We start from the raw sequence: 14405 nt of genomic DNA, 5'->3' as shown, positions 1-14405 counted from the left end.
GAAAAAATGTTTTATTTCATGCAATGTTTTTTACTTCATGCAATGTTTTATTTCATGCAATGTTTTACTTCATGCAATTTTTTATTTCATGCAATGTTTTATTTCTGTGCCGTCTTCAAGTATGGCCCAGTACTTACGCTTGGAGAGGACATGAACTTCGGTGAAAATTTTGTCCAATTTGAATTGACCCATCTTTTCACCGACCATTCCCATTTCAATGAGTTTGTTGTATCCTTCTTCGTTCGTCATGAGTGCATCGATGTTCTCATAGTATACCACAATTTTCGATTTGACATCGGAGAAGAACTCATTGTAGTTGTCAAGGACTGCCTTTGCGAACTGAGGGTAAGACCAATGTTCGACAATAGGTTTTAATGTGGTTACTAAGCCATTTTGACCTTCGGTGAACTCGTATTTCAAAACAAAAGGAGAAAACCTTTCAACAAAGTTGTCGACCTTCTCATAGTGTTTACTCTTCATCTTTTGAGGTTTCTTAATGGAATATCCCCATGTCGAATTCATAAGCAATTTGAGTGTCATTGCAAGTTTGGGGTTTGAAGCTTTCCTAATATCATACATTTGTTGTATGACTTTTCCAACTGTATAGTTCCTTCCCGGGAACTCACCATCTTCGTTTGGAATTCCAGTCGGAATATATTGGACAAACCTCATGTACGCAGCGTTAAGGTCGACATAGTATATTTTTTCATATGAGTCGAACTTGTCGCATCCAATGGGTCCAGTTCGTGGAAATTCAAGTGAGTCTCTTATCTTTTGAGAAAGATCTCCTGTTATCTCATAAACATCGTCAAAGCAACCTGTTTCATATAAAACCTTCTGACCTAACTCAGAAGCTCTCCAATACAATTTGACGTCGATTGGATGCCTCAATGGAAGTTTGTTTATAGCATCTTGAAGTTCTTGCAACCTCATTGGAAGTTCTTCTGGTTCAGGTTGGTATCCGAACAATCCAACTCCTTTTGGAGCTGTGTACTTCTTTTGTGCTATAACTTTGTCTGGAACAACTTTTGGTCTTACCAACAATGAAAAGTTTGTTTCGTCTTTTGGTACAAAAGTTTCTGTCAGCTTGTCATCTGGAATTGGTTCCAACAAGCCTTTCTCGAAAAGAATGTTAACAGCTCTGACAATGTTGCACTTACCTTTTCCGAACAATGGGTTTGTAAGACTTTCGTTCAACATGAAGTGGTTGTGGACAAGTACAATCTTCAACCATGGCAATTTGAAGTCAACAACATAGTCGTCGTGTGAAGAACCTTTAGCTGTAGGTATGTTGACTCGAATATTCACATTTGCCAACGGTGCAATCTTTGTCAATTGACTTCTGAGAATGTACCTTGTTTTCACACATGACTCAAGATACTTCATCTTCTCATCTGTAACAAGACCAGAGTTCCTGAGACATGTAAGAATACAAGGTTCATTGACAATTTTTTCAATTGAATTGTAAATTCCATACCTTGTCAGGTTAATGTCAGATTTATTTCTGAACGGGAAGTATCCAGCATGTTGTCTGACTGCTTGAGGGTTAGGTTGTAACCATTCGAACTTCACGCTTGCAATTCCTTCAATTGCATTCAAAATATCTGAGTCGGAGTCAAACATTTGTTCTCTCTTTGTAGTCTTGAAAGCGTCAAGAAGTTGTGCGGCTGTTGTGACATTGCCATGTGCATAGTAAATATGACCATCCAAATCTTTTACGGTTAGTCTGAGATTGTATCCTTTCTTATTTCCGTCTTGAATTGCAGCAAGTACACCCATGAAGCCTTCTTTGTTCTTTCCTTCGTCAAAATTTACTGTAAAGGTTCGACCAGATGTAATTTGACTTCTAACTTCACGATACTTTTCATATGCATATCTTGTTCTTTCCATGGGAGCATGTGCATCTTCACCCTTCCCTTTTTTCCGTCTCAAGGGATGCAATTGTTCGTCATGTTTCCAGTAGAATCTGGCAAAGCCGTCGTGTCCTTCAACTTGAGGTTCACTAACATCGAAAGGCATGTCCATAAGACGCTCTTCTTCTAACCTCTCTAATCTGTTTGGATAATTTGCGCGTGCTGTTTCTAGGTCCATTTCGTAGCGAAGACCAGACAATTTGTCATAGACTTTTATGGGTCTTCCCTTCCTATATTTAAACTTCTTTGAAACTCTCCAACCATATCTTTCTAACTCTGCTTTTATTCTAGCAGACCTTCTGTCCATTCTATATGGGGGCATTTTTATAAAAATAAAAAAATGTTTTTTCTTTACTTTACATAACCACCGGCTACCATAAGCCTTTGACGCCAACCCATACCAGCTAATGAAGGTTGACTTGGTTTAGTCTCCAGACTAAACTTTGGTTTTGGTTTATCTTCAGTTTTTGGCTTCCCTTCTTCTATTGGTTTTTCGTCACTTTTCGGTTCATTTGACTTTACCTCACTTGCAGGTTCAGTTGTGTCGTCAACATCTTCATAAATGTCATATGCCATTTGTTTTTGTTTTCCTTTCAACTTTTTGTGTTTGTTGTAAAGTTTAGAATATTTCGACTCTAAGTCAATGAGATGTTCTATAATGAACTGTTGGTCAGTGAAGTAAACTTTTCCATCTGTTGTCTCGAAAGCTCCTTCAGACTTCAATATTTTATTTGTGAGAGTCTGTTTCTTTTTTGAGATACTAGCCGTTCCATTTTTATGAAAAGTGACTTTGTAGTTAGAGTTTGTATTTCCAGACCTAGCACTTTCTATTATTGAATTTTTCTCTTCATCTGTAAGTTCTTTGACAGGTTTTGACAATGGTTCTGAACTTTTTGTTTGTGGTGTCAAATCTACCGTTTCAACTTCTTCGGTCATTTCATCTCAGTAAAAAATTTTAGTTTGGTTTGTTTTCAACTGGTTGTTTAGGTTTTTTAAGTCGGTCTAAAACTTCCTGAGGTATAGGAAGAACTTGACAAACACGTGGTTGTGTAACTGCTGGAAGCCGACAAATCCATCTTGAGCCCATTTGTCTCAATGCTGTATTGTTCATTTCATCTCAGTAAAAAATTTTACATTCCCCACGTTTGAGGCGGTTGAGGTTGGTTGTTGTTTACCCACTGTTGTGCATGGTTATATCCTCTGTTAAAGAATCTTTCACCTTGGTCCATATAGTGCCCTGCTTGGTTATAGTAGTCATTTGCTTTGTTATAGTAGTTTCCTGCTTGTCTTCCTACATTGTCCATCCATCCTTGAACTTTTCCTCTTGTTTCAGGATTTGGAATAAGATTTGCTGCATCTCGTGCTACCTCCCAACCTTTCTGTACAGTTTGTATAATAGGTTGTGCTTTCTCTTTCAGTATACCTAATGTACTCAAAATCTTCCTTCCAATTCCAAATGCACCTCTGGCTAGTGTTCCCACTGGGGCAAAAATCTAGATGCGACTCCTGCTAATGCGCCAAATAAACCCATTTCTTATGGGTTAAAAATGACGAATTCAAACAAGGACCCGTATGTTTCTAAAGCGACAAAGAAAGCACTCATGGTAAAAATCTTTAGTTCAACACCAAATGCTTGGTTTATGGATATCTTGGAAAACATTCCGAGGTATAGAGAAGATGGACCACCATACTGGCTAATATTTGTCGGTCAAAACACAAGATACTGTGAAGCCATACCATTACAGTCCAAAAATATTTTAGATGTGAAAACTGCTTTGACAATATTCGTTGACAAATACCATCCAACAAAACTGACATCTGACTATGAAAGTTCTTTTCAAATCAGACGATATTAAAAACTATCTGCGTTCAAAAAATGTAAACCAATATTTCATTGTCGACCAAAACCATTCTGCTCTTGGTGTCATTGACAGTTGTATAAAAATCTTAAGAGACTTAAACCAACCACAAGGTGGTGAAGCAAATGAAATGTCATATGACGACAAATATAGACATTTCTCCATGGCAAAGATGAGACAAGTTTTAAATATTTACAATAGCCGTAAACAAAAAGGTTTGGGAAACCATTCCCCCGAAGAAATGAAAAACAACCCTGACTTAGAGAAAGACTATATATTTAACAACTTAGTCAAAAGAGACAAACAAGAAAGAATGCCAGGCTTCAAACTTAAGAAAGGTGACAAAGTAAAAATAGAAATACCTAAACGCGACCCATATGAAAATACTATTGACTATGACAACAATGGGAACTCGACAGGTACTCACGTTCGTGTTCGTAAAAATAGAAGAAAGTATACAAGAGAATATTATGAAGTTTTAGGCAAACATGGCAAAATGTACAGACTGCAAGCAGAAGATAAAACTACTATTGTCAGACCTCGTTTCAAACTTGTTAAGGTTCAAGGTGGTATACTTTCAAAGACAGTTCCTAACAAATATAAGACAACTCCTGACGAATATGCTAAAGAAGTTGAAAATGACGACTAAGCATTTCTATACCATGCGTAAACTGTCATGTAAGGTGGCATGTAGTCTTTACTTTGTCCCGTTGTTTGCGTATACCCTGAAACGCGATGTGTATGGTTTCCTTCTCCCTGTGTGTTACCCCAGAAACAATTTATAGCAAACTGAACGTTGTCTTTAACATCATATCCTTTACCTTTTTTCATTGCTGACCAATCCCAAAATCTATGCTTATGCCAACCTGCTTGAGATGTACTTAAATCTATGTAGTGACTGTGTGCAGGTAAGTTTTCACCTGAAATCGTTTTACTTCCACCTGTTTCCTTTGAAGAGTTTGCACAATACAAAAACCTGTCGACTATTTGAGTCCAAGTTCCGAGACCAAGTACTACTTCTGGTCTGGTAGAGTTCATTGACGTGTAAATAGAACCTATAGGATATAGTGTTTGAAGTATTTCAATCTTTAATGTTTGAAGCTCTGTTTTGTCAGCTTTTTTATCATATAAATCTTGAGCAGTGAATTTAACATTGTTTTCATCCTCCATGACATAGACATTTCTACATCTAATGTATCTCATCGTTGTTATGTCTTCTTCCGATGTTAAACCTTGTGGAAAGTTAGGAGGTTTCCAATCTAATACATCCCCACCAGCTCCTTCAACCGTTCCTTCAATATTTTCTATACCAACAGTTGCGAAGAAATCGTGTGTATGGTTCTTATCTGCTTTCTTTTCAAGGCTAACGTTTAAGTCTGTGATTTCAGAAGATGTATGTGTATGTCCAACGTCACTTTTACTGTTTAAGGTTTCTTGTAAGTTTGTAATATTTGCAATGGTATGTGTATGAGTCTTTTTAGAATATTCGTTTTCAGCTCTTGTCACTTCACTTGACATTTTATTGTCAACATATGTTTTGTCTGCTAGTTCAGGATGAGTATGTTCTTTTGTTGCATATGTTGCATCTGCTCTGTCATGTTCTTCTTGAACTTTTTCAATGACATACTCTTTGTCAGCTTTGTTGTCAACATCTGCTTTCAAAAGAAGTTCATCTATAGGTTTCTCGTTTAAAGTTCTTTTTGTTGGATTTATACAAACAGTATGGTTCTTACTGTCTTGAAACAGAAACTCGTCTGTCAATGGGTTTAATGTCAGTTTTAAGTTTCCTTCTTTCAATGACTCAGATATCTTAGAATAGTTTGAAAAGTTTGTTGTGTTCTTATTTAGAGCTTGTACAATGAGTTGTCGGTTGTGTTGTATTTCTCTCATAGACGCTGTTTCTTTCGACATTTTTATTCTAGATAAAATATGCTTCCAATAGAAAAAGAAACTTCTAGAGTTGCTACAACTAAACCATTAGATGAACTTTTTACGAATGTCGGTCAAAAGTTTGAGACAGAGACCGTAAAGCATGAAGGCTATCGTTTTGACTACCCCTTAAGATGGCTAAGAGACCCATCCGTCACAAAAGCTATTGGCTTTCGTAGAATGAAGTTCATTTCAGAAGCCATACATGGTTTCCCATTTACGGTCGGTTTTGAAATTCGATACTATAACAAAGAAAAACGTACGTATGAGAAATTTGAACAGGGAAAACTTTTACAAGTTAGTTTGCTTGTAAACTTAGAAACAACTCTTCAAGCTTTTCAAGAAAAAATAAACGATATCTATCTCGAATATGCAAAACAGTACAACATTGACGAAGGAGAGTACCATCTCGATATTTTATATGACAGGAAAAATGCAACTGTTAAAATCAATAGAATAGAAGACCTTGGAGAAGACGTTTATATTTCTACAAAATATAACAACTTGGCATGGTATAGATTTTTGAGGATGTTAAATCAGCCTGCAGCATATCCAGTACACCCGGACTTTTATGAAGTCGAAAACCCTAATGGAACATATGAAAATGTTTTCGACTCAGATGCTATTATAGTTCATGCTTCATTTTCTGGTGCACAAAACTCTTTTTTATGCTTGGCAAATGACTTTTACGAAAAACCTACAAAGCTATATGAACCACCGAGTGGAAGTATTTCAGACTTTCAAGTATGGTTTACAACAGATGGAAGAAAGAGAATAGTTCCATTATACCATGCGTTTTACTTAGAACTTAGTCTCATATACAACTACTATCGAACGGTAAAAATATAATTTTAATACGGTTGAGGTGTTGGATTTGGTTGCCAACTAGACTGTGGTGCAGGTTCAGGCTGTTGTATAACAGGAGCTTGTTCTTCTGGTTCAGGGTCTTTAGGTATAATACCAACGAACTGACCTACTCTTTTGCCAATATTTTTGACTCCGTTCCAAATTCCTCTTCCTACGGTTTTTATTCCATTCCATATACCTCTTCCAACTCTTCTGAAGAAGTTTCCAATACTACTGAAGAAACCCATTTTACTATATGTAAAAATCTAATGTCCGCCTAGTCTCTTACGTTTCCTTCTGAGTTCCATAGCATTTTTTAACTGGAGCTCATACATTCTATTTCTCCTCTGGTAGAAAACATATTCTGGGTCAACTCCTGTGTTCGCGTCATCTGCATAGAGTTGTTTATATCCCACTTCAGGGTTTGTATAAAACTCTTTCCATCTCATATTTGCATACCATGGTGGTAAGCCTAACGCAGCGTCATTTGACATGGCAGTTTGCATTTGTACATCTGTTGGCACTTGACCATAGTTTGCCATTGCAGTTTGTATTCTAACTTCATTTGGAATATTCTCTGGGTTTGGTTGTCCAGGTTGCTGTGCATTCGCTAAGTTCTGTGCGTCCATTTAATATTAGATAAAAATATCTCTTACGAGTACATATGCTGAACATTTGCTGGTATTGGTTCATCTTCATATTCTCTATATCTTTCTGCCACGTCAAATAAGTAAATGACACAATGGAAAAAACCTAAAACAAGTAGTCCTATTTCAAACCACATTTACTTACCAATAAAATTTCTTTGTTATGACACTTTTTCCGGTTTATAGGACCTCTCTCATATTCTATCTTATCGTATCTAAAATCATAGTCATGTATGTCCTCTAACCATCTCATGACACTTTCCAAACCACTTTTATCGGATGTAAAGTAAAAGCATGGATGGTTATGTAAAACGTCTAAAGTTTCTAAAGAGTCTCTCAAAGTCCAGTCTACTTGGTATTGAAAATCGTATGTGTTATAGAACGGTGGGTCTACTATAAAGAAAACATTTTCCTTGTTTTTATATTTTTCATACAACTCTGTCCAATGACATCTCACAAACTCTATACCCTCAGTATATTTTTCTATGTCCTCTTTGAAAACCTTTGTATAGTTAAGATATAAAACTTTTGACATAAGTGTTTCAATGTCATGAACTCTTATAGAACCACTATATAATAGTCTAGCAGATATACTATCCCAGTCAATATATTCTGCTTTTTTCAAAACCTCTCTCACAATATCTTTCTTATCTAATGGTATACTTTCCATCTTACCTATAGGTATCTTTTCTTTCAACTCACTCAATATTTTGTTTGTGTCTGGTATATGTTTGAGACGGTTCATATAGTTGTCGAAGTCATTGCATATAATCTTTGAGTCTGGGAATACGGTATGGCACAAATGGGATATATAGAAACTTCCACCGAACAAATCTACAAATGTTAGACCATTCGGTAGTTTCTTAAGTTCTCTCAATAGAATATCTTTACATCTACTCTTATTTCCAAAGAAGGGTAACGGTGGTTTTGTAAAATTCATTTTATATATAATAAAAATGTTTTTTCCCTGAAAAGTGACAGAAAAGTGACTGGGGCTAGAGGGCACGAAGTGCCTGGAAGCCCCACTACCTTTTTTTTTTTAATATAATCGTATTTTCAAAAATTTGTGGAATAATCAAATTTGTTATTTCAAATTGAAGTTATAGCATTTATATTGTAAGAAATATAGATACACATCATGTAAGCTTAAATTATTCTTTATTGAAGTCTGTTGCTCAAATTTTAAATTGAATTTTATATTATTGTGGTAAAAAATCAATTCAATTATCGATACGCAAAAAATAATTTTATTTTCTAATGTGGAATCGATTGTTATGATCATACTAAAAAAACTAGCTTTCTCAATATGGTTTACACCTTTTTAGATATGGTTTTTTATGTATTCTAGCTGCTTGATAGTTAATTCATATAAAAATGATCGAGCATATATTATATGCTATTGAAGTACAATGTAATGGACTAGCATTTAAATCACTAAGTCTCAACTTGATGAAATATTCAAGATTATTTGAGATTCTAAATATCCATTTTCTTCAAAGAATTATAATTGTCATAATATAAGGAACCTATTTATGTTATTATTTATATATGTTGTCATATAATAGCTAATATCTCATTATTAAATCTATTTCAATTTTTTTGAACTAATCATACCTCCCAGATCGCACACATATGGGGACAATATCTTTCCTACTTTTAGCCCTAAAGATTTAAGGTTTACACCTTTTTGCCCGGTTTACACCTTTTTCTCCTGACTATATTTTGTTTTAAATTAACTGCGAAAGCGATAGCAAATTATGTAAGAAATATATACATCTTTAGTATACAAGAATAAAACAAAAAATAACAAAACAAAAAACATTTTTTTTGAAATAAATTTCATTTTCTGGTAACTTTGATATTTGAAGAAGCTCTTGATGATTTCACAGATCGTGGGCTTTCGCATATAGCAGAATCGAATGTGTTTCTTCCAGAAAATTGCATTCCTAGTCCACTTATTCCCTTCGATTTCGTTGCGTAAGAAGTTGGAGCTCTTCCAAGAGTTTTCACCGCATCTACATATGAAAGTGCGCCTGCAACTTGGGACATTTCTCGACCACACGTCATGCAGTGGACAACTCCAACAGCCGTCTCTGGGAGATCTTGCACAGAAATGCTTGCCAAGGCAGCGTTGACATCATCAATTGAAGCTGTTTTAGAGATTTCTTCCTTTAATTGGCCGACTTCTGCAACGAGTTCTTTCATGGCACTGGCGAGTTTCTGATACATATTATCAATAGTATCCCTTGTAACTACTCCACCTCCATTCTCCACAGAGTTCTGATTGTTTAAAATTCCTTCTCTGAGGCCAATTAAAATTGCTTGAAGAGATGGAATTAATTCGTAAATATATTCAATGGGTTCTGATAAATTAGTGAATGTATGAAGTGGAGGAAGTTCAGGATCATTATTAATATGGTATACTGTTGATGGAGATGGTCTCATAGCTGAAAAGTCAACTTCATAAGGATATGAAATTTCATGAGGAAGAAGAGTTGTATTATTGATCACAGTATTTTGTGGCCCGTTTTGAGACTCTCCATTTTCATTATTTGAAGCTCCATCGAAGTCACGAGCAGAATATTCTGAAGAATTTCCAGTTGGAAGAGAGTTAAACAATTGATCAAACTTGTTATTGACTGTAGAAATTGTATTCTTGATGGAATCAATAGGGGTATTCTCTTTAACTTGCTTTCCACGAAGATTTTGTGGCTGATTTAATTGTGCAAATTGATTTATGATTTGCTGGACCGTATTATCTGTTGTATGAGTATCACGTTGTGCAGCTTGCAGTTTAGATTCTACAATTTCGAGTCTTTTGGCGATATCTTCAAGATTTCCAAAGCCTTGCCTTTCGCCAGTTGTAGGAAGTGCGCCCTCCGCTGATAATTCCATTTTGACATTCTCTATCGTCTCTTTCTGTATATTTTTAAGTAATTGCTCAATTTCCGTTATTTTATTTTCGAAATTATTATTAAGTTTTTCGTGTTTCTCGCTCATCTGTTGCTCTTCGTTATTGAGTTTGGCGAGACCTTGCTCAGAGTTATTCTTGTATTGTAAAAAATCAAAATTATCTGTCTTTGAAATGATTATTTTGTTCATTTCTTCGAATTTCTGGTCATGTTCTTTCAACTTCTGGTTAATACTGTCAAACGCCTGTTGCAAAAGAGAGTAGTCCAGGTTGACTTGAATAAAAGGTGCAAAGTTACTCATTTTTTTTTTGGAGAATTTTTTTATAATCCTCCTTACATTATTAATATACAAACCAATAAGTCAAAATGATTTTCATTTTGGCAAAGGATTTCCTTAATTTATTGTTGTAATGAACATTATTGATTGTTACCGGGAGGATTTATATCGATATAAGATACATGTACCATATAGAAAACAATTTTATAGATACATTTTTTGATTTATAGCAAAATTTCAAATAATTTCATTAAATTCTTAAGAGTGTATAAAAGAATAGTAAAAAAACGTAATTAAAAATCAAAATATCTTTAATTTAAATGGTGTTACTGTACATCTTTTTCTTCTAACCAAGCCTGAGAAAGTGAACGCTGGAGAATAGCTGAGCGAAGTTCAAGCTGCTTGATATCCTCCTTTAATTTAGCTAAGGCAGTCTTAATATTCATGAGTGGTGAGTTATCAGAAACTTCTTTCTGTTTCTCGTCGAGATTTTGCTTCGTGTTATTAAGCTTATCGATAACATCATTCAAAGCTGTCTTAAGATTGTTGACTGTAGTAACGCGTTCATGATATTTCTTTTCGACAGTTTCAAGCTGCTTTGCACGCTCTGCATAATCAACTACGCTTGTCTGGAAACGATTGTTAAGCATCTTTTCACGGTTTTCGATAGCATCAATAGCTTGTGTGACATCAGCGCCAACCTTTGTAAGGATTGGGCTAAGCTGAGTCATAATATCAGTAATCGTCTTTTGATGTGTATTCATTTGAGAGAAGTGAGTTCTCCAATCACTCTTCTCTGCTGGAATACGGATCTGTAAGCGTGGTGCAACGCGTTCTGCTTCAGCTTTTAATTCTAACGAATCGATAACCTTCGATTGGGGGTCATTTCCATAGTCTGTAATAATAGCATCGTTTTCTTTGTCTTCATCCTCTTGGACGTCTACGACATCATCAACGATATCGTCTTCATCGTCCTCGCCACGGACTTCGACTTCATCGTCTTTTCCGCCGAGGCCGCTAACAACTCTGAATGATGATGGGCTGAAACCCTTTTTCTTGAGGGACATTCTGCATAAAGCATCAAGAATGAGGCAGCAATGAGAGCCGTGGCCAGAAATAAGCTTGGCCGGCTGGAAAGAAACTTTGATACCAAGGCCGTTAAGATTATTGAAAATGTTGTCTGTAACAGTTGCTGGTTGATCGTAATCTGATGGTGTTTCGATTTGGCTGCCGTTAAAAGTTTGCATCATCCAAACACAAAGTCCAGCAAAGTAATCAAACTGTTCTTTGGGACTTTTCTGTTGGACAGCAAAATAAATCGGTGTTAAATAAGGAAGTTTTCTTTTGATGGGATCAAAATCTGTCTCGTAGTTTAGGTATTGTAAGTTGTCGTAAATTTGGCGCATAAGCACAAACTCATCGCCTCCTTTGTGACCTTCCTTTGGCATTTATTTTTATTAATTTTTTTTTTCACAAAAGAAAACGTACAAAATAACAAATTTATTATTGAAGTTCTTTCTTTAGATACATATAACCTTTGGATTGCACGCGCTAGTGTTCTAAAATTACAAGGTATTTTCAATAAAGTTGTTAAATTCGTTGATGTAGTAGTATATGATGCGGGTTTTGTGACTTTTTTTGTAAACGTAAGAATTCATACATTTTTGAGCGATTTTGTATCATTTTTTTTTTACATATGAAGTAAAAAATGTATGATTTTTACGGTTTTTATTCTTACGTTTTTGAATAAATCAAGATTTAAAAATTTTCAGAATCGTAAGAAATTTTCACTAAACCCATACATAATAAAATAAAAAAAATAAAAAAAATAAAAAAATAAACTTTAAAAATTCATGTCTTACATTTTTGAATAATTTATTTTTTATTTTGTATGAAATGAGCGTCAAAACTAACGACGTTAAAAAATTGGGATTCACAAACGAGGAAATAAAGGATATATTAGAGGAGGCGAGTTATGAAGTTAATAAATATTATTTAAGAAATTGTCAAAAATTTGCGAGTTTTAAATGATTTGATTATGATGGAAAAATGAATAAAGATGATGTTTTAAATTTCTTATATCCTACATCTGAAAAAGAAAAACCTAAAGAACCTGATGTTTTCCCTGAATATTATGAAGAACGAATTAAAGATGATGAATATGATGAAATTGAAAGACTGAAAAAAATAAGAGATGAAATAGATGAAAAATTAAGGAATTAAGAGAAGTTGAAAAATATAATGAAAATGAAGTAGAGGGTTTAATGAATATCCCAGCTTCAGAATCAGAAGTTCAGAAATCTCATGAAGAAAGATATAAAAATTATGTCTCAGAATCAACACAAAATTTATTAGATGGTGAAATAGACGAAACACTTTCAGAAGAAGGCACAAAATTTATTCATAAACATAAGTTACAATTTATTGATAATGAAGAATACCCTGTATTTACTTTCACCTCCTCCTTGATTCTGAAAATTCAAAAAAGCACTGAAAAATGTGACATATGCAACAAATACGATTAAGAAAGAAGACCATGATATTTACACAAATTATTATTTAAATAAATGCACAGGTGTTGATAAAGTTTTTGATTTATTAGATAAAATATCAAAAGAAACAATTGGTACATATAAAATTTTATGCGATTGTGGTTTCATTATTGAAGATACCAATAATGTTTCATATGAAAGAACAGCACCGAAGGAAGATGAAGTTGAAAGGTCTATACCATTCGTTATTAAGAACATAAAAGATATGAAAACTTATAAACATTATATTTATTCATTTATTTCAGAAAAAATGGAAGCAACCCATAAAACATCATCTCATCATTTTATAGCTATTCATACATTCCTTTTCAAAGTTGTGAAATTAAATAAGACAGGAATTAGATTTAATGTATCAGGGTACGCATTCTTGAGTAAATTAAAATGTATTCGTCACGTCGCGGATGATAAAAATTTATGTGTTCTTAATTCATTTTATGGGCTTTAAAAAATAAACTTTATTTTTATTTATTTTTTTAATTTTTATTCTTACATAAATGAACAAAAATGGAACAGCTAAAATGAATGATAATCAAATTAGAGCAGAAGGTAGAAGGTTATTTAAACGCTTCTATAACATTCCTGATGGTGTTAATCCTAAAACTCGTAGAAGCTATTTAAATGAAGCAATAGATGCATATGAAGGGTTTGACATTTCATCAGAAAGTGAGAGGTTAGCAAGAATGTTAAACGTTAATATTGATTTTTATTATTGTGACCCTCAACCAGAAGACGTAGACATTAACAAGGTAGACTTTCCATTAGTGGAATCAATAATGATAGATCCAGAATTTGAAACAGTAAATATTTTATTAACACAGAGTCCATGTGGAAAACTTCACGCTGACAGAATAACAGACGTTGAAGCACTCACCGGCTATAAAGTTTGTCCATATTGCAAAGAAGAAGTATATTCTATCCGTGATGATCCAGAAAGGAAAAACCAAAGAAGATTTTTAAAACATTGTGAGAAATGTAAAGAAAATAATGGAAGATTAATTCAAGACGTTCAATTGCAAAACACACAACAACCATATGCACCACATATCACGAAACAGAAGATATATCAATGGCTATTAGCACATAATTTGCAGGAATATTATAAACCAACAAGATATTATATTACTTTTGACTTCGAAACATTAGAGACTAAAGAAGAACTTCAACTTTCTGAATGTGCAACTTTGAACGCTTACTTAAAACCATTTATGGTATCATCAACTGTCAAAATAAAGCCGCAAACGGACTCTTTGAGTCCTGAAGGTCTTTCAGACCGAAGCGGCGAGGTCGTAGACCGTGATAAAACATTTACGAGGAATTTTTGCTTAACTTCGAGTGATTCGTTCATCTCTGATTGGATTGAGTTTTTATTTTCAACCTGTTCATTAGTTGCTAAATCAAATATTGAACAATATGAAGAATTATTGAAGCCGCAAACGACATTAAATGAGAAACAGAAGGAAGCATTTAAAG

General features: G+C 34.3%; 10 protein-coding genes across 10 annotated transcripts, besides 2 other annotated features; 2 read left to right on the top strand and 8 right to left on the bottom strand.

Moving 5' to 3' along the window:
* Positions 1-5491: part of a mobile genetic element that runs on past the window's edge.
* Positions 82-2220, bottom strand: TVAGG3_0496650 (uncharacterized protein; the record flags this gene model as incomplete). Its single annotated transcript, XM_051236407.1, has 1 exon — positions 82-2220. One exon carries the CDS (start codon positions 2218-2220, stop codon positions 82-84), a length of 2139 nt encoding a protein of 712 aa, XP_051094231.1.
* TVAGG3_0496640 (phage tail repeat-like family) lies at positions 2265-2849 on the bottom strand (the record flags this gene model as incomplete). Its single annotated transcript, XM_051236406.1, has 1 exon — positions 2265-2849. The coding sequence occupies one exon, from the start codon at positions 2847-2849 to the stop codon at positions 2265-2267; it is 585 nt and encodes a 194-aa protein (XP_051094230.1).
* On the bottom strand, positions 2869-3024 carry TVAGG3_0496630 (uncharacterized protein; the record flags this gene model as incomplete). Its single annotated transcript, XM_051236405.1, has 1 exon — positions 2869-3024. One exon carries the CDS (start codon positions 3022-3024, stop codon positions 2869-2871), a length of 156 nt encoding a protein of 51 aa, XP_051094229.1.
* A 210-nt stretch (positions 5492-5701) lies between the features above and the next one.
* TVAGG3_0496610 (uncharacterized protein) lies at positions 5702-6550 on the top strand (the record flags this gene model as incomplete). The annotated part of the gene is made up of 1 exon (XM_001330009.2): positions 5702-6550. The coding sequence occupies one exon, from the start codon at positions 5702-5704 to the stop codon at positions 6548-6550; it is 849 nt and encodes a 282-aa protein (XP_001330044.2).
* Positions 6551-6552: 2 nt separating this feature from the next.
* TVAGG3_0496600 (serine threonine-protein phosphatase family) lies at positions 6553-6795 on the bottom strand (the record flags this gene model as incomplete). Its single annotated transcript, XM_001330008.1, has 1 exon — positions 6553-6795. The coding sequence occupies one exon, from the start codon at positions 6793-6795 to the stop codon at positions 6553-6555; it is 243 nt and encodes an 80-aa protein (XP_001330043.1).
* An 18-nt stretch (positions 6796-6813) lies between these two features.
* On the bottom strand, positions 6814-7176 carry TVAGG3_0496590 (uncharacterized protein; the record flags this gene model as incomplete). The annotated part of the gene is made up of 1 exon (XM_001330007.1): positions 6814-7176. One exon carries the CDS (start codon positions 7174-7176, stop codon positions 6814-6816), a length of 363 nt encoding a protein of 120 aa, XP_001330042.1.
* A 139-nt stretch (positions 7177-7315) lies between these two features.
* TVAGG3_0496580 (phage tail repeat-like family) lies at positions 7316-8134 on the bottom strand (the record flags this gene model as incomplete). The annotated part of the gene is made up of 1 exon (XM_051236404.1): positions 7316-8134. The coding sequence occupies one exon, from the start codon at positions 8132-8134 to the stop codon at positions 7316-7318; it is 819 nt and encodes a 272-aa protein (XP_051094228.1).
* An 836-nt stretch (positions 8135-8970) lies between these two features.
* On the bottom strand, positions 8971-10435 carry TVAGG3_0496570 (uncharacterized protein; the record flags this gene model as incomplete). The annotated part of the gene is made up of 1 exon (XM_001313885.1): positions 9034-10407. One exon carries the CDS (start codon positions 10405-10407, stop codon positions 9034-9036), a length of 1374 nt encoding a protein of 457 aa, XP_001313887.1.
* A 110-nt stretch (positions 10436-10545) lies between these two features.
* TVAGG3_0496560 (intraciliary transport) lies at positions 10546-12071 on the bottom strand (the record flags this gene model as incomplete). The annotated part of the gene is made up of 1 exon (XM_001313884.1): positions 10710-11831. The coding sequence occupies one exon, from the start codon at positions 11829-11831 to the stop codon at positions 10710-10712; it is 1122 nt and encodes a 373-aa protein (XP_001313886.1).
* A 120-nt stretch (positions 12072-12191) lies between these two features.
* Positions 12192-14405: part of a mobile genetic element that runs on past the window's edge.
* TVAGG3_0496540 (uncharacterized protein) lies at positions 13430-14108 on the top strand (the record flags this gene model as incomplete). Its single annotated transcript, XM_051236403.1, has 1 exon — positions 13430-14108. A coding segment is annotated over one exon (679 nt), but the record flags the coding sequence as incomplete, so codon positions are not given.

The sequence above is a fragment of the Trichomonas vaginalis genome, chromosome II, assembly GCF_026262505.1.
Source record: "Trichomonas vaginalis G3 chromosome II, whole genome shotgun sequence".
In the NCBI taxonomy this organism is placed as follows: Eukaryota; Parabasalia; order Trichomonadida; family Trichomonadidae; genus Trichomonas; species Trichomonas vaginalis.
Note: the sequence above shows the minus strand (reverse complement) of the source record. Positions and strands in the feature narration are given on the sequence as shown.